The sequence below is a fragment of the Staurois parvus genome, unplaced genomic scaffold (assembly GCF_062004578.1).
Source record: "Staurois parvus isolate SC_StPar_1 unplaced genomic scaffold, SC_StPar_1.0 ptg000217l, whole genome shotgun sequence".
NCBI lineage: Eukaryota > Metazoa > Chordata > Amphibia > Anura > Ranidae > Staurois > Staurois parvus.
Genome location: NW_028318013.1, coordinates 7,116,557 through 7,134,091, shown reverse-complemented (window position 1 = coordinate 7,134,091; position 17,535 = coordinate 7,116,557). Strand labels below are relative to the sequence as shown.

The window sequence follows — 17,535 nt, the reverse complement described above, 5'->3', positions numbered from 1 at the left end:
TTCAAGAACATGGGTAGGGGCTAGGCAAAGGAACAGCATGAATATGGATGCATCCCTGGCCAATTGCAGGGGAAGGCAGTCCCATTGCATGCTGGGAGTGGTATTTATATTTTGAGAGCACATGAGTTCAGTGTCTTTTCCTGGGAGTGGATTGTACCAGCCAGGCTGGAGGCAGGCTGCCTCGCCTGGCACTTGTTGCCATGTGGCCTCGTGGGTCCACCTGAGAGCCTGAAGTTAGAGAGAGTGACCCTGGTTCTGCAGGAAGCTGACTGAGGGGAGTTGTCTGCCGTGGCTCTGTAGTATCACTGGAGGGTTTCACTTGGAAGATTGGAAGGAGGCAACCATTCTATCCTTGGGCCTTGTGAGTACTGACATTGAGGAATTGTGTGCTTGCTACCTCCCCTGATGTTTGATAGTCAGCGTGGGTTTGGAAAAAGGGAACACTGGCTAGTGTTCCCAATAGATTGTCCAAGTGTTGCTACTGTAAATGACTTTGCTTTGCTGCATTAACTTTTGGGCTGTCACAGTCTATCGTAACTGGCTTATACTTGAGGAGCGCAGCCCTGTAACTAATACTACTGCTAAAGGGAATTTGCTCACTCCTAAACTACTTGCTACTATATGTGACAAGGGGAAGTCTGCTCTCTACTGACAGGCAGGATTTCATATGTGTTCAACGAAGAAATCAGATAGATGTCCTCAGTGTGAATAGTTCTGATTTTGGAGTATTCACTTTAGTATGTGTGTGTTTGGCTGAAGAAATACACTGTGCCTGGCTGCGGGACGAAGTGAGGGGAAAATGGGGCAACAAACAAGTGGCTCCTTTGGGGGTATAATAATAATCTGAAATGAGGCCCCATGTGCTTATTTAAAAGAAATAATGTTTTCCTCCATTCTTTCTGAGCAGATCCTCTCGGAAGATGAGCAGCCTTTGGCTGGGGTCCTTTTATCTCTCAGTGGTGGTATGTTCCGTTCAAACCTGCTAACCCAAGAAAATGGGATGCTGACATTTTCAAATCTGGTAAATGTTCTACTTTTGTCTCTATCACTGCTGCACTTGGAATTAAAGTATATTTTCACTCTTAAAAAGACAAATAACCAAACACAGTGTAGTACATACATTTGACTGCCTGGTTGCTGTATTTTCCAGCCAGATAGAATGTTAAAATGTCTACCTCACCTACATACAAAAGATGTATGCCAGTAATGCATACAAATGCTAGCTATACACCAAGAGACACCTTGTGTGGTAAGTACAGTTGGGAATAAAAACAATAGAAATGAATGTAATTCTATTTGGAATTCACCTCCCCTAGCCATTTGGAAACCCTACGCTGCTCTAGCAGTAACGTCCTATGTTGCATGTTAATGTGTTGTGTTAATGCAGCCCATTCATATACTTGGACTGTTAGTGCACTAAAGTGACCATTGGTGCTCTGGTGCATAAGAGCGAGGGCACAACAATGCACAGTAGTGTGAAGTAGGTGTTTTGTAGAGGTGCTGTGGGGGGCTGTTCACCTAGACATTCATGAGTGTAACAGACATTCTTAAAAGACTGCGGTACAAAGACGCTCTAAAGAATAAAAATAACACATGGGCTAATAAAGCAAAAAGGTTGCCTCCCTAGAGGCACAAGAATTGTTCTGTAGCAGGAGTGACATGCTGGTTAACTTGTGTTTTAAAGCAGAGTTCCAGCTGACAAAAAAAAGCCGCTACAAAAACTGTAGCTGCTGACTTTTAAAATACAGCCACTTACCTATCCCTCGGTCCAGCGGTGTCCTCACCACCGCTGGTTTCACCAGCTGTCTTCTCTGCCTGGCGCCGGCATCTTTAGCGTGGGCACACGATTGTGACAACTTGCGGCTTCACAGCTGGGTGCCCACTGTGCTACGCTTTGTGAATGGCTCTTTAGTCTTCTGGGACCTGTGACGTGGGAGCGGTTACATGCCAAATTCGGGTACCCGCTTCCCAAAAGTGCCAATCCTTAATGGGGAGCGGGGGACAAAGCATTAAAGTGGAACTTCCCCTTTTGGATGGAACTGTTCTTTAACCACCTCCCGCCCGCCATATAGTAATATGACGGACGCAAGGTGGTTCTCTCGTTCTGGGAGGACGTCATATGACGTCCTTCCATTCTAACCACGCATGCGCGGCTCCCGGAGCATGCGGCGATCGGCGGTGCACTGTCCACGGAAAGAGACAAAAATGTTGGCTTGGTCTTGTGATCAGCTGTGTCCAATCACAGCTGATCACATGTAAACAGGGAAATGCCGGTTATCGGCATTTCTCTCCCCACAAGCTGTCACGCTGATAGCTCGTGAGGAGAGCCGGTAATCGGCATTCCTCGGAGGGGACATCTACACTAATCTTCAGGGCACTGATGATCAGTGTGCCCTCATGATCTGTGTAGCCCCAGCAGCGCCACCTGTCAGTGTACATCAGTGCCAGCTCTCAGTGCTCATCCATGCCACCTGCCAGTGCCCATCAGTGCCACATCAATGCCACATATCAGTGTCCATCTGAGCTGCCTTGCAGTGTCACCCATCAGTGCCAGTCAGTGCCGCCTATCAGTGCCAGTCAGTACCGCCTATTAGTGTGCATCAGTGCCATATGAGTGCTGCCTTTCAATGCCCATCAGTGCCTCCTCATCAGTGCCACCTGTCCGTGTCCATCAGTGCAGCCTATCAGTGCCCATCAGTGCAGCCTTATTCGCGCACATCAGTGAAGGAGAAAAATCACTTATTTGCAAAATTTTATAACAAAAACTAAGAAAAAATGGGGTTTTTTTTCAAAATTTTCAGTGGTTTTTGGTTTAAGAAAAAATAAAAAACCCAGAGGTGATTAAATACCACCAAAATAAAGCTCTATCTGTCACAAAAATTATAAAAAGTTCATATGGGTACAGTGTTGCATGACCACACAATTGTCATTCAAAGTGCAACAGCACTGAAAGCTGGAAATTGGCCTGGGCAGGAAGGGGGTATAAGTGCCCTGTAGGCTAGTGGTTAACCATTATCTTTCTCTTCCTATATGTTCTTGATTGCCATCAAGCACAGAGCTGGAAAGAGAAAGTTGACATTGACATTTTAGAAGTCAGGTCTGCTAACCAGCATTTATGCCTTAGGATCCTGGAAAGCAGAACTGCAGCAAGACTAAGGAAGTGTGGCTATATGTTTCTCACAGGTACATACAGTTGCAAGAAAAAGTATGTGAACCCCTTGGGATTACGTGGAGTTTTGCATGAATTGGGCATAAAATGTGCTCTGAATGTCATCTAAGTCACAACAATAGAAGAACACAGTCTGCTGAACATAATACTACACAAACATTAGGTGTTGCCATGGTTTAATTGCACATAACATGTAAACTTTCAAACTTTCACAGTGCAGGGAGGAAAAAGTATGAGGCCCTAGCTTAATGACTTCTCCCAGAGCTAATTGGAGCCAGGAGTGAGCCAACCTTGACTTCAATCAGTGTGATGATATTGGATGTGTTGCTGACAGCTGTCCTGCCCTTAAAAAACACACCTGTTTTGGGTTTACTGGTTTCATGAAGCACTGTCAGATGTGAACCATGCCTCCCAGAAAAGAGCTCTCAGAAGACCTACAATCAAGAATTGTTGACTTGCATGAAACTGGAAAGGGTTACAAAAGTATCTCCAAAAGCCTTGATGTTCATGTGTCCACGGTAAGACAGACTGTCTTCAAATGGAGGAAGTTTAGCATTGTTGCTACTCTCCCTAGGCGTGGTCGTCCTGTAAATATGACTGCAAGAGCACAGCGCAGAATGCTGTATGAGGTAAAGAAGAATCCCAGAGTGTCAGCTAAAGACCTACAGAAATCTCTGGCACATGCTAACATTTTTGTTGACACATCTACAGTAAGGAAAACATTAAACAAGAATGGAGTACATGGGAGGGCACCACGGAGGAAGCCATTGCTGTCCAAAAAGAATATTGCAGCACGTTTGAAGTTTGCAAAAGAGCACCTGGATGTTCCACAGCACTACTGGCAAAATATACTGTGGACAGATGAAACCAAGATTGAGTTGTTTCGGAAGAACACATAACACTGTGTGGAGAAAAAAAAGCACAGCACACCAACATCAAAACCTCATCCCCACTGTAAAACATGGCGGAGGGAGCATTATGGTTTGGGGCTGCTTTGCTTCCTCAGGGCCTGAACGGATTGTTGTCATTGATGGGAAAATGAATTCCAGAGTTTATCAAGACATTTTGCAGGAAAACGTACGACCATCTGTCCGCCAACTGAAGCTCCGCAGAGGATGGGTGATGCAACAGGGCAATGACCCAAAGCATACAAGTAATTCAACAAAACAATGGCTGAAACAGCACAGAATACGCCTTCTGGAGTGGCCCGGTCAGAGTCCTGACCTCAACCCAATTGAAATGCTGTGGCATGACCTTAAGAGAGCGATTCACACCAGACATCCCAAGAATATTGCTACACTGAAACAGTTTTGTGAAGAGGAGTGGTCCAAAATTCCTCCAGATCATTGTGCAGGTCTGATCTGCAATTACAGGAAACGTTTGGTTGAGGTTATTGCTGCCAAAAGAGGGTCAACCAGTTAAGTCCAAAGGTTCACATACTTTTTCCTCCCTGCACTGTGAATGTTTACATGTTATGTGCAATTAAACCATGGCGACATCTAATGTTTGTGTAGTATTATGTTCAGCAGACTGTGTTCTTCTATTGTGACTTAGATGACGTTCAGAGCACATTTTATGCCCAATTCATGCAAAACTCCATGTAATCCCAAGGGGTTCACATACTTTTTCTTGCAACTGTATACTGTTTTTGACACACTGATTGACTACCTTCTTAAAGTGGAACTATATTTACCTCACAGATCAAAGCTATCCCTGCCTTCCATCTGCTGGCACTGCCAACACCTCAGTGTCTTCCATGTTCCTTACATTCGTCCATTTTGGGGCTGCTTTTGCTTTAGCTCCTGCATATGTAATTTTAGAGTTGCATCATAACCGGGCATCAACTGCATTCTAGGTCTAGGAATAAGCCAGGTTGTACACTGCACTTCATGTGCACTGCAGACAGTGTACACATACAATTTATATATAAATTCTCTTCTGCTAAAAAAAGAGAGCTGTCTTCTAGCATTTATTTTATCAAATAAAGTCACATTTAAATTTTTTACCTCCTGTAGGCAGTTTATATTTTCACAAATGTGGAATCATCTCCCAATAAACAAGAAGAAAAAAATAGCTCATCCTGTGCATCTTGAACATCTGTTAAAACGTAAACTCTGTAAGGAAGGTGCATGCACTGAGAACTGCACAGCTCCACCACATATGCATTGAACAACTCATAGGCTAGAAGCTCATAACCGATTGTTTTGTGAGTTTGGTTTAGAGTACAGTTGCTTTGTAACCTACAATGTTTCAGAAGCACCGATTAGCTTTTTTTGAATACTGGTCCTGCAGACAACATCTCTGTGTATGCTAAGTGTAAATATGTGCTGTTACATTTTTATTTAGAGTCCTGGACAATATTATTTTAAACCTATGATGAAAGAATTTCGTTTCGAGCCTTCCTCCCAGATGATAGAAGCGCAAGAGGGTCAACATTTAAAAATAAGAATCACAGGCTACAGGACAGCATACAGGTAAGCTTTCAGATTTACACTTTTACTAAAGATGGCCTCAGCCACCTGTAAAGCATCACTTATTGATATTTTTAGATACTGTAATGTCTCCCTATTTTTTGGGTGCACACAATTTTAAGACTTGACACAATTTTTGAGGCCTAACACTTTTAGCATTTATTCACTGTACACTAGCTCATCTTTTATTTTGTTAAAATATTGGGGATTAAATTGTGTCGTATGCACGAACATTCATTTTAGTGTACTTGTTTTTTGGTAACTATAGATTTGATAAATGGGTGTGCAAAAATTGTGTGACAAAAAAATTACAACATTCATCTTAATTCTGCAGGACCTCTGTGTTTGGAAAATATACAATGTTCTTGTGGTTTTAAAGGAGAAGTACAGCCAAAGCTCGGGCTGTACTTCTGTGGATCACAGGAGTGCAGTTCGTTCTGCACTCCTTTGACCCTTTTCTATCCAATAGCAGGCTAAAGTCAGCTGCCGGCTGACGTCACTCAGCCACTGAGAGCTTGATCTATCCGCTCTTGCCCCCTCCACAGCCGAGTAAGCACTGGAGGGGAAGAGCAGAGAGCCTGAGACTGACAGGTCTGGCTCTCCACTCAGAGCGGCAGGTAGAAATGAGCGATCATTAGTGTCTGAAAGCTCGATTCTCGCCCTCAGTTTATCCCCAAAATAGTGGGGGGGAATCAAAGAATGCCAAGACTGACTAAAGGGGTATTGGGGCCCCAACACCTCTACAGCTTACAAAATCGACTAGAACCACATCACTTGAACTCCAGAGATTATAGTCCTAACATTTTCCAAATGCTCATGTGCCATCATTATTGTGGATATATGGCCCGGCTCCTACTACAACATGACCTTCATAGTAACTCAATTGGGACCTGTGTGTACCTGTGTAGGTCCCTCATTTTGGTTGTCCCCAGGATGACCTTGAGAGAGGAATGCAATGCTGTATTTGTCATTTAACAATTAAATGCGCTGCCACCCGATCACTTCCATAGCCCCCGGTACTGGTGCTTCCCGCACACCCTCGCCATGGTGCCGACGGTTGAAGGGGAGGGAGGAGAGGGGGCAAACGTCCACTCTCCTTCCCTTCTTTCTGTGACCCGGAAGGCAATGTGTAAGATATCACTTTGGGTCACGGCTGTCACTTTCCCCACCAGAATAGCCGGGATAAATGTATTGCAATTCTATCTGCATTGCAAGACATCTGGTAGAGAAAAGGAGACATACAGGGTCTTTTAGAACCTGCATGTCTGAATAAAGAGAACCTGCCTCCTAAAAAATCATCACATAGGAGATTTTTTCTGTTATTGCAGAAAAATAGTTACACCCAAGCACATAACATCCTCCCCCCTCCCCAAAAACAAATTTGAGCGCCCCCCCATCACATATACACACACATGTATGAACGGAAATGCAGATGTTGGGATACCTACGTGTGAAAACCATGATTGTGATTCACATGTTACATATCTCCGCGCACACCGGAGTGAGAGCAATAATTTTAGCACAAGATCTCCTCCAAGATCACTAAACCAATGACCTATAGGGGCTTTTGAAGCTTTGTCTAAATAAAAATATATACTGAAGTTTGTCGCATTTCATAGGTGCACATAAATTTAAGGTTTATTATGTTGGGTATCTATTTACTCAGCACAACCGTATCTTTTATATTTTACCAAAAATTTCAATAATGTATTGTTTGTTTGTCCTAAAATTCATTTTAGTGTGTTTTTTCTGAAATTTTGCGGTAATATCGTGTGACATAAAGAATTGTAGCTACCACTATTTTATTCTCTAGAGTGTCTGCTTTCAGAAAATATATAATATTTGGGGGTTTGTGTAATCTTCAGGCCTGAAAAATGCAAAAACTGCACTGGCAGCGAAAGAGTAAAAAACCTTTACAGGTTATCAGTTAACTGAGAATTATGGTCTTAGAATTATTGCTCTCTTTCAGCGTTCAGGGTAATATCTTATATATGGTGCAAGTTATGCCCGCCCTATGAGCATGCTTGCAATGGGGTGTGTCTGGGGCATCAGCAGTACTTTTAAAAAGAAAATATTCATTATTATTTTTGATTAGAGTTTCTTTTTCTAACACCTTGCTTTTTTCATTTAACTTTATTGCTGTCACGAGGGGTCTGACAGGCTCCCCTATTTAATAGCATGGTCAAGTGATGGATCTAATTAATGAAGACATAAGGGTTCTATTAGATCCCCTATTGTCTCCCTTGACCTTCACTGCATCTAATCAAGTACTAACCATGCTTGATTAACTGCTTCCCTGGCTACAGCAGCCAAGAGCTTATTGAATGCTAGGACGTTTATAAATTGTACCTTGGTAGACAAAGCGTTAATCATTGCAGCAAAGGACTCTAGGAATTACCATGTATATCCTAGGTCCTTGGTTAAACATTAAAAAGTTTAATTTGTTTGTTAAAGTGAGCAGCTTTACCAACAGTGAGGTATGTGATCTTACAGGGGATTTTTTCATAAGTCTAGAGAAAAGTCTTAAATACATTTAGGTCTAATATTTGGATAGTGATGGTTCTGGTTTTCAGAACTTTGACTCTGTACACCATTAAAATGTATTTGAAATGCAGTAATCAAGGTGGTAGAAAACTGCAACTTTTATTCACGTTTAGCAACAATATCAATTGAGCCATTTAGGAATTTATTTATTACAGGTACTTAAGTGCTGCATAAATTGATGGCGCTATATCTACATGCTCCTTGTCTTTTCTAACTGGCTTTTGTCATGTCAATGCATGATAAATGCTGATATAAGGCTACCTGGTGTTTGGCAGCTTGATAGCAAATTTGTTCCTTAAGAATTTTCAGCATCGAAGAATTGATCCCCCAGATTCCTCAGGGGACAATAAAAGTAGTTTACATAATGATTACCTGCACATGTATAGTTATGTTTTGACTGCATTACTTATATCTTCCAAGATGGATTCCCCAAAGTATGACTAAAACAATATAATCTGCCAAATAAGCTGGTCATATGTGTTACTGTATGTACATTTTGAAGGCTATAAGGCTTCATCATTCAAAAAAGAGTAGCACCATGGCAGGATATCGAACACGAAGTCCAAGCTAGTATATAAGGCAACCAGGGTCTGTCCTTTTTTCTGTTATGGTTTTCAAAACCTGTGATATATGTACAGTGGATAGAAAAAGTCTACACACCCCTGTTAAAATGTTAGGTTTCTGTGATGTAAAAAAAGTAGACAAAGATAAATAATTTAAGAACTTTTTCCAACTTTGATGGGACCTATAAACTGTACAACTCAATTGAAAAACAAACTGAAATCTTTTGGGGGGGGTAAACATAGTAAACTAAAATAATTTGGTTGCATAAGTGTGCACAATGTCTTATAACTGAGGCTGTAGCTGTGTACAGAATTGAGCAATCACATTCAAAATCATATTAAATAGGACTCAGTGCACACCTGCTATCATTTAACTAGTTGCCGACTGCAGATAGCCAAATGACGGCTGCACTGCGGCCGGCCTGTTCTGGGAGGGCGTCATATGATGCCCTCCCAGAACGCACTCTCCTGTGCACCCCCGGCGATCTCCGTGATCGCTGTGTCCTTTGTGATCAGCCATGTCCAGTGACATCCTACAACAAAAGCCATAGGCTTCCAAAGCATCAGAGGGATCTCACTGTTAAAAGTTATCAGTCAGGAGAAGGGTACAAAAACATTTCCAAGGCATTAGATATTCCATTGAACACAGTGAAGACAGTCATCAAGTGGAGAAAATATGGCGCAACACTGACATTACCAAGAATCTGATGTTCCTCCAAAATTGATGAGAAGAAAACTGGTCTGGGAGGCTGCCAAGAGGCCTACAGCAACATTAAAGGCACTGCAAGAATATCTGGCAAGTACTGGCTGTGTGGTACATGTTTCAACAATCTCCCGTATTCTTCTATGTCTGGGCTATGAGGTAGAGTGGCAAGAAGGAAGCCTTTTCTTACAAAGAAAAACATCCAAGCCCAGCAGAATTTTGCAAAAACACATCTGAAGTTTCCCAAAAGCATGCGGGAAAATGTGTTATGGTCTGATGAAACCAAGGTTGAACTTTTTGGCCATAATTCCAAAAGATATGTTTGGTGCAAAAACACTGCACATCACCAAAAGAATGCCATACCCACAGTGAAGCATTGTGGTGGGGGCTGTTTTTCTTCAGCTGAAACTGGGGCCTTAGTCAAGATAGAGGAGACTATGGACAGTTCCAAATACTAGTCAATATTGGCACAACACCTTCAGTCTTCTGCTAGAAAACTGAACATGTAAAGGAACTTCATCTTTCAGCATGACAATGAACCAAAGCATACATCCAAATCGACAAAGGAATTCACCAGAAGATGATTAAAGTTTTGGAATGGCCCAGACCTGAATCTGATTGAAAATCTGTGGGGTGATCTGAAGAGGGCTGTGCACAGGAGATGCCCTCTCAATCTGACAGATTTGGAGTGTTTTTGCAAGGAAGAGTGGACAAATATTGCCAAGTCAAATGTGCAGTGCTGATAGACTTATACCCAAAAAGATTGAGTGCTGTAATAAAATCAAAAGTTACTGCAACAAAGTATTAGTTTATAGGTGTGCACACTTATGCAACCAAATTATTTTAATTTATTTTTACTTCCCGCCACCTAAAAGATTTCAGTTTATTGTTCAACTGAGTTGTACAGTTTATAGGTCACATTAAAGGTGGAAACCGTTCTGAAATGATTTATCTTTGTCTAATTTTTTTTACATAACAGAAACCTGTCATTTTAACAGGGGTGTGTAGACTTTTTATATCCACTGTATGTATGTATGTATGTATGTACAGTTGTGCTCAAAAGTTTGCATACCCTGGCAGAAATTGTGAAATTTTATTATTATTTTATATTTATTTATGTATATATATATATATATATATATATATATATATATTTTTTATTATTAAAAATATGATTGATCATGCCACAAAATGCTCTTATTGAAGGATGATTATCATATGAAGCCATTTATTATCAAATAGTTGTTTGGCTCCTTTTTAAATCATAATGATAACAGAAATCACCCAAATGGCCATGATCAAAAGTTTACATACCCTGATATGTTTGGCCTTGGTACAGACACACAAGGAGACACACACGGATTAAAATGCCAATTAGAGGTTAATGTCCTACATCTGTGGCTTTTTAAATTTCAATTAGTGTCAGCGTATAAATAGTCAGTGAGTTTGTTAGCTCTTATGTGGAAGCACTGACTAGGCTAGATACTGAGCCATGGGGATCAGAAAAGAACTGTCAAAAGTCCTGTGTAACAAGGTAATGGAACTTTATAAAGATGGAAAAGGACATAAAAAGATGTCCAAAGCCTTGAATATGCCAATCGGTACTGTTAAATCGCCTATTAAGAAGTGGAGAGTTCAGGGATCTCTTGATGCCAAGGTCAGGTAGACCAAGAAAGATTGCAGTCATAACTGCCAGAAGAATTGTTCGGGATCAATGATTAAAGTGCACACAACCCCTTTCAGAGTATAAACTGACCATGGAAAGCTTGATATAAAAACTCACATATATGAAATTCTTTGTGTATATATTCATGATTGTATTTTGCCAAGAGAGCTGTGCCTTATTACATAAAGTGTTCAGTGGTTAAATTAGTAATGGCCAGCTGCCATGTTCTTTCAGTTGTTATGGAACAGTGTCCTCCCTAAATGGTGAGCCTGAGCAAGGAGTGTCAGTGGAAGCTGTGGGACAGAAAGACTGTGCAATTTATGGTGAAGATACAGTCACAGATGAGGAGGGGAAATTCAGACTCCGTGGTTTAAGGGTAAGTAGAAAGTTTTAACAGACAAACAACTTAGGGGTTACTGTACATGAGTGTCAACATAGAACCAAGTCAAATGTGCCAGTCTTGCCGTAAAAATATGTTTTGTATTGAAATGTGTATTCACAATGCAATTGTGGGGGGGTTGATGTCTGAGAGAGGGGGCTGAGGGGAAAAAGGTCCCTTGGAGAGACCAGCCACTCAATAGCTCTGCCTAACTGTAGAAGGCAGAATGCAGTACAACTTTAGTCACATTAGTCAAAGACATCCGTACAATATAAAGTCAAACCAATAAAACCAGGATTTGCGCCTCCTTCTTATTTGCTGAAGCCATATTTTTTACCATGAGTGCAATCTCAACTGAAACTTTATGCAGCTATAGGCTAATCGGGGGGTGCCACTGTCTATTTCCTATATAGAGGGATACATGTCTTGGCCATGTTAAAAAGGTGAACAAAGTGTGTTTATAGCGTTTTGTTGAGAGCAGAGTGAGATGTAGAAGGAAAGCCACAGAGTCATTACCTAATTGTATAGTGGTTATAGAAAAGAATCACCCTCTTTTAAAATAATCACATTTTGTTGCTTTGTAGCCTGAAATAAAGATAGACAGTTTTTCGTTTTATCCAGCTGTATATTCAGTGCACCTCCATGTTTTTACTGTAGGAATGGTGTTATTTGGATGGTGAGCTGTAGTGGATTTCTGCCAGACATATCGTTTAGTGTTAAGGCCACATAATTCAATTTTAATTTACTCTGACCATTACACTTTCTTCCACGTGACCTCAGAATCTTCAAGGTGCTTTTTGGCAAATCTTAGCTTTGACTGCATGCGACCTTTCTTGAGGAGTGACTTTTTTCTTGAAACCCTCCCATACAAGCCACATTTGTGGAGAATTTGCTATATTGTTGATTGTTGTAACATGCATACAATGACCACTCTTTGTCATAAATTCCTGCAACTGCTTGAGAGTTGTTGTAGGCCTCTTGGTAGCCTCTGACCAGTTTCCTCCTGGCACTTTAATCCAGTTTGGAGTGATGTCCTGATCCAGAGAGGGTGTCTTCCTGTGTCCCAGAAACATCAGACATACCTTTTTTTAGCCATATGGGACTTGTTGACTACTACGTGGTTTTCATCCCTGTTCCCCCAACTGATCTTTTTAAAGGTTAAAACCTATTTACAGTTCTGAAACCCAAAAGAGGCATTTAACCTATCTTTGATGTAAAGGCTCTCAATGCCTTTGTCTGTCCTCACTAGCCGCTTTTCTTCTTTTTTCCTTCTGTGCACCCTTGCCTTGCCCCCAAGTATTCATATAGATTCTGTCACCTTGGTCTTTGCCTCAGGAGTATTTAAGTCATCGGTTATCTGCTGCTGCAAAGGCAGACATCTCTGTCTCTGGACACTAGTGTTTTAATCATGATATGGACTATGGAGGACCTCAGATTGATCTGAACTTCAAGCAGTCATCTCTGATTCGATAATTTTACTTGGAGTACTTGAGCCTTCTTCTGGATAACTTTCAGGCAAGGTCTCCCTACATCAGCTAAAGAAGACAAAATTGCAGAATCTGGTTTGGCAAATGTATTACCAACGTTGGTCTTCCCAGCAGAGCTGCATGCAAATGCTGGAATGGGGTGGTATTCACCTTCAAAGTACTCAATTGTACTAAATTTACAATGGAATATTTTCACGGCATGGAACACTTCCAGCTTTTCCCTAGAAAAGATGTTTTCGTTACATCCTTGAACATGGATGTCTTTCCTTGTGGCTTCTGTCCCCAACATTGTTAGAGGGCATTTTTTTTCTTCTTTTCTACAATTGGAAGATTGTTACAGGGGCAGTAGTCTTCTGGGTTGGGGCAGATTTCTGGACCATCTATTTAGCATGGTTGCCCTCAGGAGAAATTGATGGACCCTCCTTCTGAGAGGTAAATTTGTCTGTGTTATATCAGGCAATGCTTACATCCATCATCAGGGGGCTCCAGGAGTGTTGCTGCAGTGGTAGAGTGTGTCCTGTACTGATTAGAGTTTTGTGTTCCAGCAATCTCTATGGTGCACATTCCTGGGGTATCAAACTGGCAGGCAGATGTTTTTCAAAAGATAAAGTTTGGACTAGGAAGCATGGGCTTTCCATCTTGAGGTGTTTTCAGGGACCTCTGTCTGTGTTGGGGTATACTGGAAGTTGACTTCTACCATTTTCATTCAGTGAGAATCTGGACAAGTTTGTTTCTAGAACACTGGACCCAATGATGCCCTTGTAGCACCATGATGTCAGTATAACCTGATCTATGTATTTTTGCTGCTGAAACTTTTACCTCATCTACTTTCAAGGATCGAGGCCTAGAGTATTCCAGTAATTCTCAGTATGGAACACAGACCTCATTAATCTGTTAGTGGATCCTCCAAGATTTCTAACAGATCAGCTAAATTTGTTATCAGAGTGGCAATTTACACTGCCCAGCTTCTTGGATTTTGATGATCTGGTTGTTGAAACCTAGGTTATAAAATAACAAGGGTGTTTTCAGATTCTGTAATCTCCACCAGGTTGAAAGCTTAACGGTTTTTTCCTACAAGATCTATCATCGAAAGTGGAAAACCAATAGATGTGTGGCACTCTGTGGTAACTCTGGAGTAAGCTCAAACTGGTGCATTTTGAAAAGATTGCCCCTTTTTTTTGTTGCCATCACCTGTGCAGGAAAGTTTCTGAGTTATCAGCATTGTCCTGTAAGGAGCTCCATTTTTTTTTTAAACACAAGGTTGCTTTGAGGCTTTAACTAAAGTGGTTTCTGTTTTTCACTGTAATAAACAATTGTTTTGCTTTCCCTTTGTCCAACACTGGGTCTGGGTCTTTGCCTACTCTGGATATAATGAGGTATGTCAGGGTTTTCCTTTCTGCCATTGCTTCTTTTAGAGAGACTTGTTCCCTTTTTGTCATCCCAGAAGATAGTTTGACTGTTCAGGCATATGAGTTATGAAATTAAATGCTTCCTTTTCCCATTTAAGTTCACTCCACTTTGACAGTAAGTTTTTCCTAGGTTTTTAGTCACCAGGCCTTTTTGTCACAGATTTGGCCGCAACCTCATCTTCTAAATATACTTTTTCAAAGTTTTTAGGTAACTGTGTCTTTTTCTGCAGATGCTACTTTCGTGTGAAAGGTTCTACAAGGGACTATTTAATGCACTTGGTTTTCTTTTTCTTGTTGGACTGGTTCGTTCACTTGTTTTGTTTTTATTGTGCCCACTCCTCTGTTTGGGCTTTATTTTGATGATCCTAGGTTTCCTACTCAATGGACAGTAGAGAAAAAATGATTGTTGTGCTCCTAACATCCTGTTCTTAGACTTCACACAAGCCCCTCCTCTCATGTGCTATTGTTTTCTCTTTGGACTGTTGGCTACATCTGAGCAGTTGTGAGGGGGTTTATAGCCACTGCATGGCTTGCTTTCAGTTTTCCAAAAGCCTAGTGTCCATTTCCCCTGTAGGTCTCAGTATAACCCTGGGTTTCTTACTATCAAGTTATGTTCCTTAAAGAACTCCAGACAAAGGGTTTTGTAGTGAGCACAAAAATATATATATTTTTTAATAATTGTTTACATTATAATAGTTTACATTTTTTGCAGCCTGACTGTGTATACCATGTCCAGCTGAAGGCTGAGGGAAATGATCATATTGAACGTGCATTACCACCCTACAGAGCTATAGAGGTGAGTTATTGGATATTGTACAGTTTACTTATCCTTGAAGTTGTGGTGGTAAACCCAGTCTAATATTTATTTTTCTTTAAATTTAACAATATAGTGTTGCATAGTGTCCTGTATTTCTGTTTTCAGAAACTATGATGGCAACATACATAAGCAGAGGTTACTTCAACAAAAATTACATGTCAAAATCATCCGTAGATGCAGTGAGAAAGGCATGTCAAAATGATCAGTAGATACAGCGAGAAAGGCATTAAAAATGTAGTCTTTGCTTTTTATGTGAAATTGCTCTCTTTTCACATTCTGAGCATCGCTGTGTATTTTACTGGGCAGACTCGCTGGCCAATAGATAGGCACCAAAGGCACAAGAGGTGAAAATGGGTGGAACCAACTTCAACTTTTACAGGAAAAGTAAAGATTTGCATTTAACTTCTTCAGCCTGTTTTCTTGGATCACATCACTATTGGTCCTTTATTTGTTGGGCAGACTTATGCTGGCCATACACAGTTAGAAAATGTTCTGAAAAAGTGTTTGATACACTCGATCATTCGACTTTTGAAATGTTATTGGACTAATTTCAATTATCGAAATGCAATGTTTTATGGAGAAAAAAAAATAACCGTCATGTTGTTTTTTTTTAGTTTAAACTATCAATTTTCAAAACAGTTAGTAGTGGAATCAATCGAAAACAGTTAAAAAAATTTACAGCACATGCTCGTGTTTAAATGTGATTCTGGAAGTCCATCAACAAACAACAAAAAGAAATATAAGGGAAATAGAAAATCTTGCTAATATGTGACTTCCAAAAATGAGGGAGAAAATGGAAGAAGCTCCTGCTGTTCTACAGTGTTGAGAGTCCCTTGTTAATCTTCTTTATACTGTTTCAACCTGTGGTGTTCCTTTCCTATATATATTGATTGATAGAAAAAGTATAAAAGAGTAGATCTGCGGGTTTTATTCTTGCTTGTTCTGTGTATAAAGTGATCTAACTGCCCACATGCTCTGTTTTTATACATTTATAATGTATGACATGGTTAGAGATTGATATTAAAATTGTGGTAAAGGTTAGGAATTTCATTACACCAACAATTGTACAAAGATCAATTTGTACTGATATTGCCATTAAGCAGATTGCTCCAGAACTGTGTGAATAACAATTTATTCAATTTGTTTTCCTAGGTTGGCAATATTGATATAGATGAAGTTAATATTATTGCCTTCCGTCAAATCAACCAGTTTGATCTAAGCGGAAATGTAATGACTTCACCGGAGTACCTGCCTACCTTGTTGGTAAGCACCAGACAGTGTTTTATTTTCTGTTGTGATGTTTAATGGTGTTTTAGTAGAAGTAGACCTATTCACTTTAACTACAAAATGCCAAATGATTCCAAAAGTGTTGAAATATGAATCTGTATATTCTATTGCTGTTTGGGCATTCGTGGGCAAATATTAGGGAGTGAAAATACTGATTGAGACCCTAACTTATACTTTACAATGCCCATTTTTTTCTTTTAAGTTGTGTCTATGTACACTTAGAATTAAGGAAACATACACGCATGTTGATAAAGATGTCCAAATATGTGCATATTGATAAAGGGTGGCACTCACAAATGCATAACAGTTATAGTGATGCTGGATCTACTGTTGACAACCTATATCTTTTGGAGATTTCAGTAGTGAGCCATAGTCCTGGCTGCGTTGGCTTGTTCCAGTGTGATCAGTGGAGTAAACGTGGTGAATACAGAAGTCATAAACAAGGCACAAACATCTCTGCAATGGGAGTCTCACCTAGGCCTTGGCCTCTCAGCCTTGGATTTCTGGGCTCCTCTGTGTACTCTAGGTTTCCCCTCCTCAAGTCTTATTAGGAATCAGAGTGTGTCTCTTGTGGGACTCTTCATCCTCAGCCCAAAACCTGCTTTTAGCCCCAGAGACTTCAGGTTGAAGGAGCAGTAACTAATAATGCAGATAGCGGCAGCGGACATGTTTAACGATCCCCAGAGACAATCCACATTGTACGGATGTAATAGAGGGACAGGTTCAATATGCATACCATGCGCATGCGTTCTGGCTGCCTAAGTGAGACGCCAGCACACGTGTGTAGTAGCGGCTTCATTATTACCTTTACAAGGCAGCTGTAGCCTGGTCTTCAATAAAATGCCTCAGAACAGTCATATTTTTTTATCACAATATGGCAACGAAATCCCACACGTGTTGTAGTTAGCTTACACACAGGTCACTACTGAGTACAAAGGCCTAAATAAATGCCAGTATTGCAGCATTCGGCTTGCATACAAGTGACTTCATCCCAGAGGTGCAAGACCCCGTAAGGCTAAAAATTTAACAGCAAAATTCCA

At 40.7% G+C, this 17,535-nt stretch overlaps 1 protein-coding gene across 1 annotated transcript in view; it reads left to right on the top strand.

Moving 5' to 3' along the window:
• LOC149460924 (BOS complex subunit NOMO3-like) overlaps positions 1-17,535 on the top strand; it is a 131,551-nt gene that overhangs the window by 94,082 nt on the left and 19,934 nt on the right. The window contains exons 23-27 of the mRNA XM_089679076.1: positions 908-1,021; positions 5,516-5,643; positions 11,351-11,492; positions 15,104-15,187; positions 16,361-16,471. Of these exons, the coding sequence (XP_089535202.1) occupies positions 908-1,021; positions 5,516-5,643; positions 11,351-11,492; positions 15,104-15,187; positions 16,361-16,471 (579 nt within the window). The remainder of the gene's footprint in view (positions 1-907; positions 1,022-5,515; positions 5,644-11,350; positions 11,493-15,103; positions 15,188-16,360; positions 16,472-17,535) is intronic.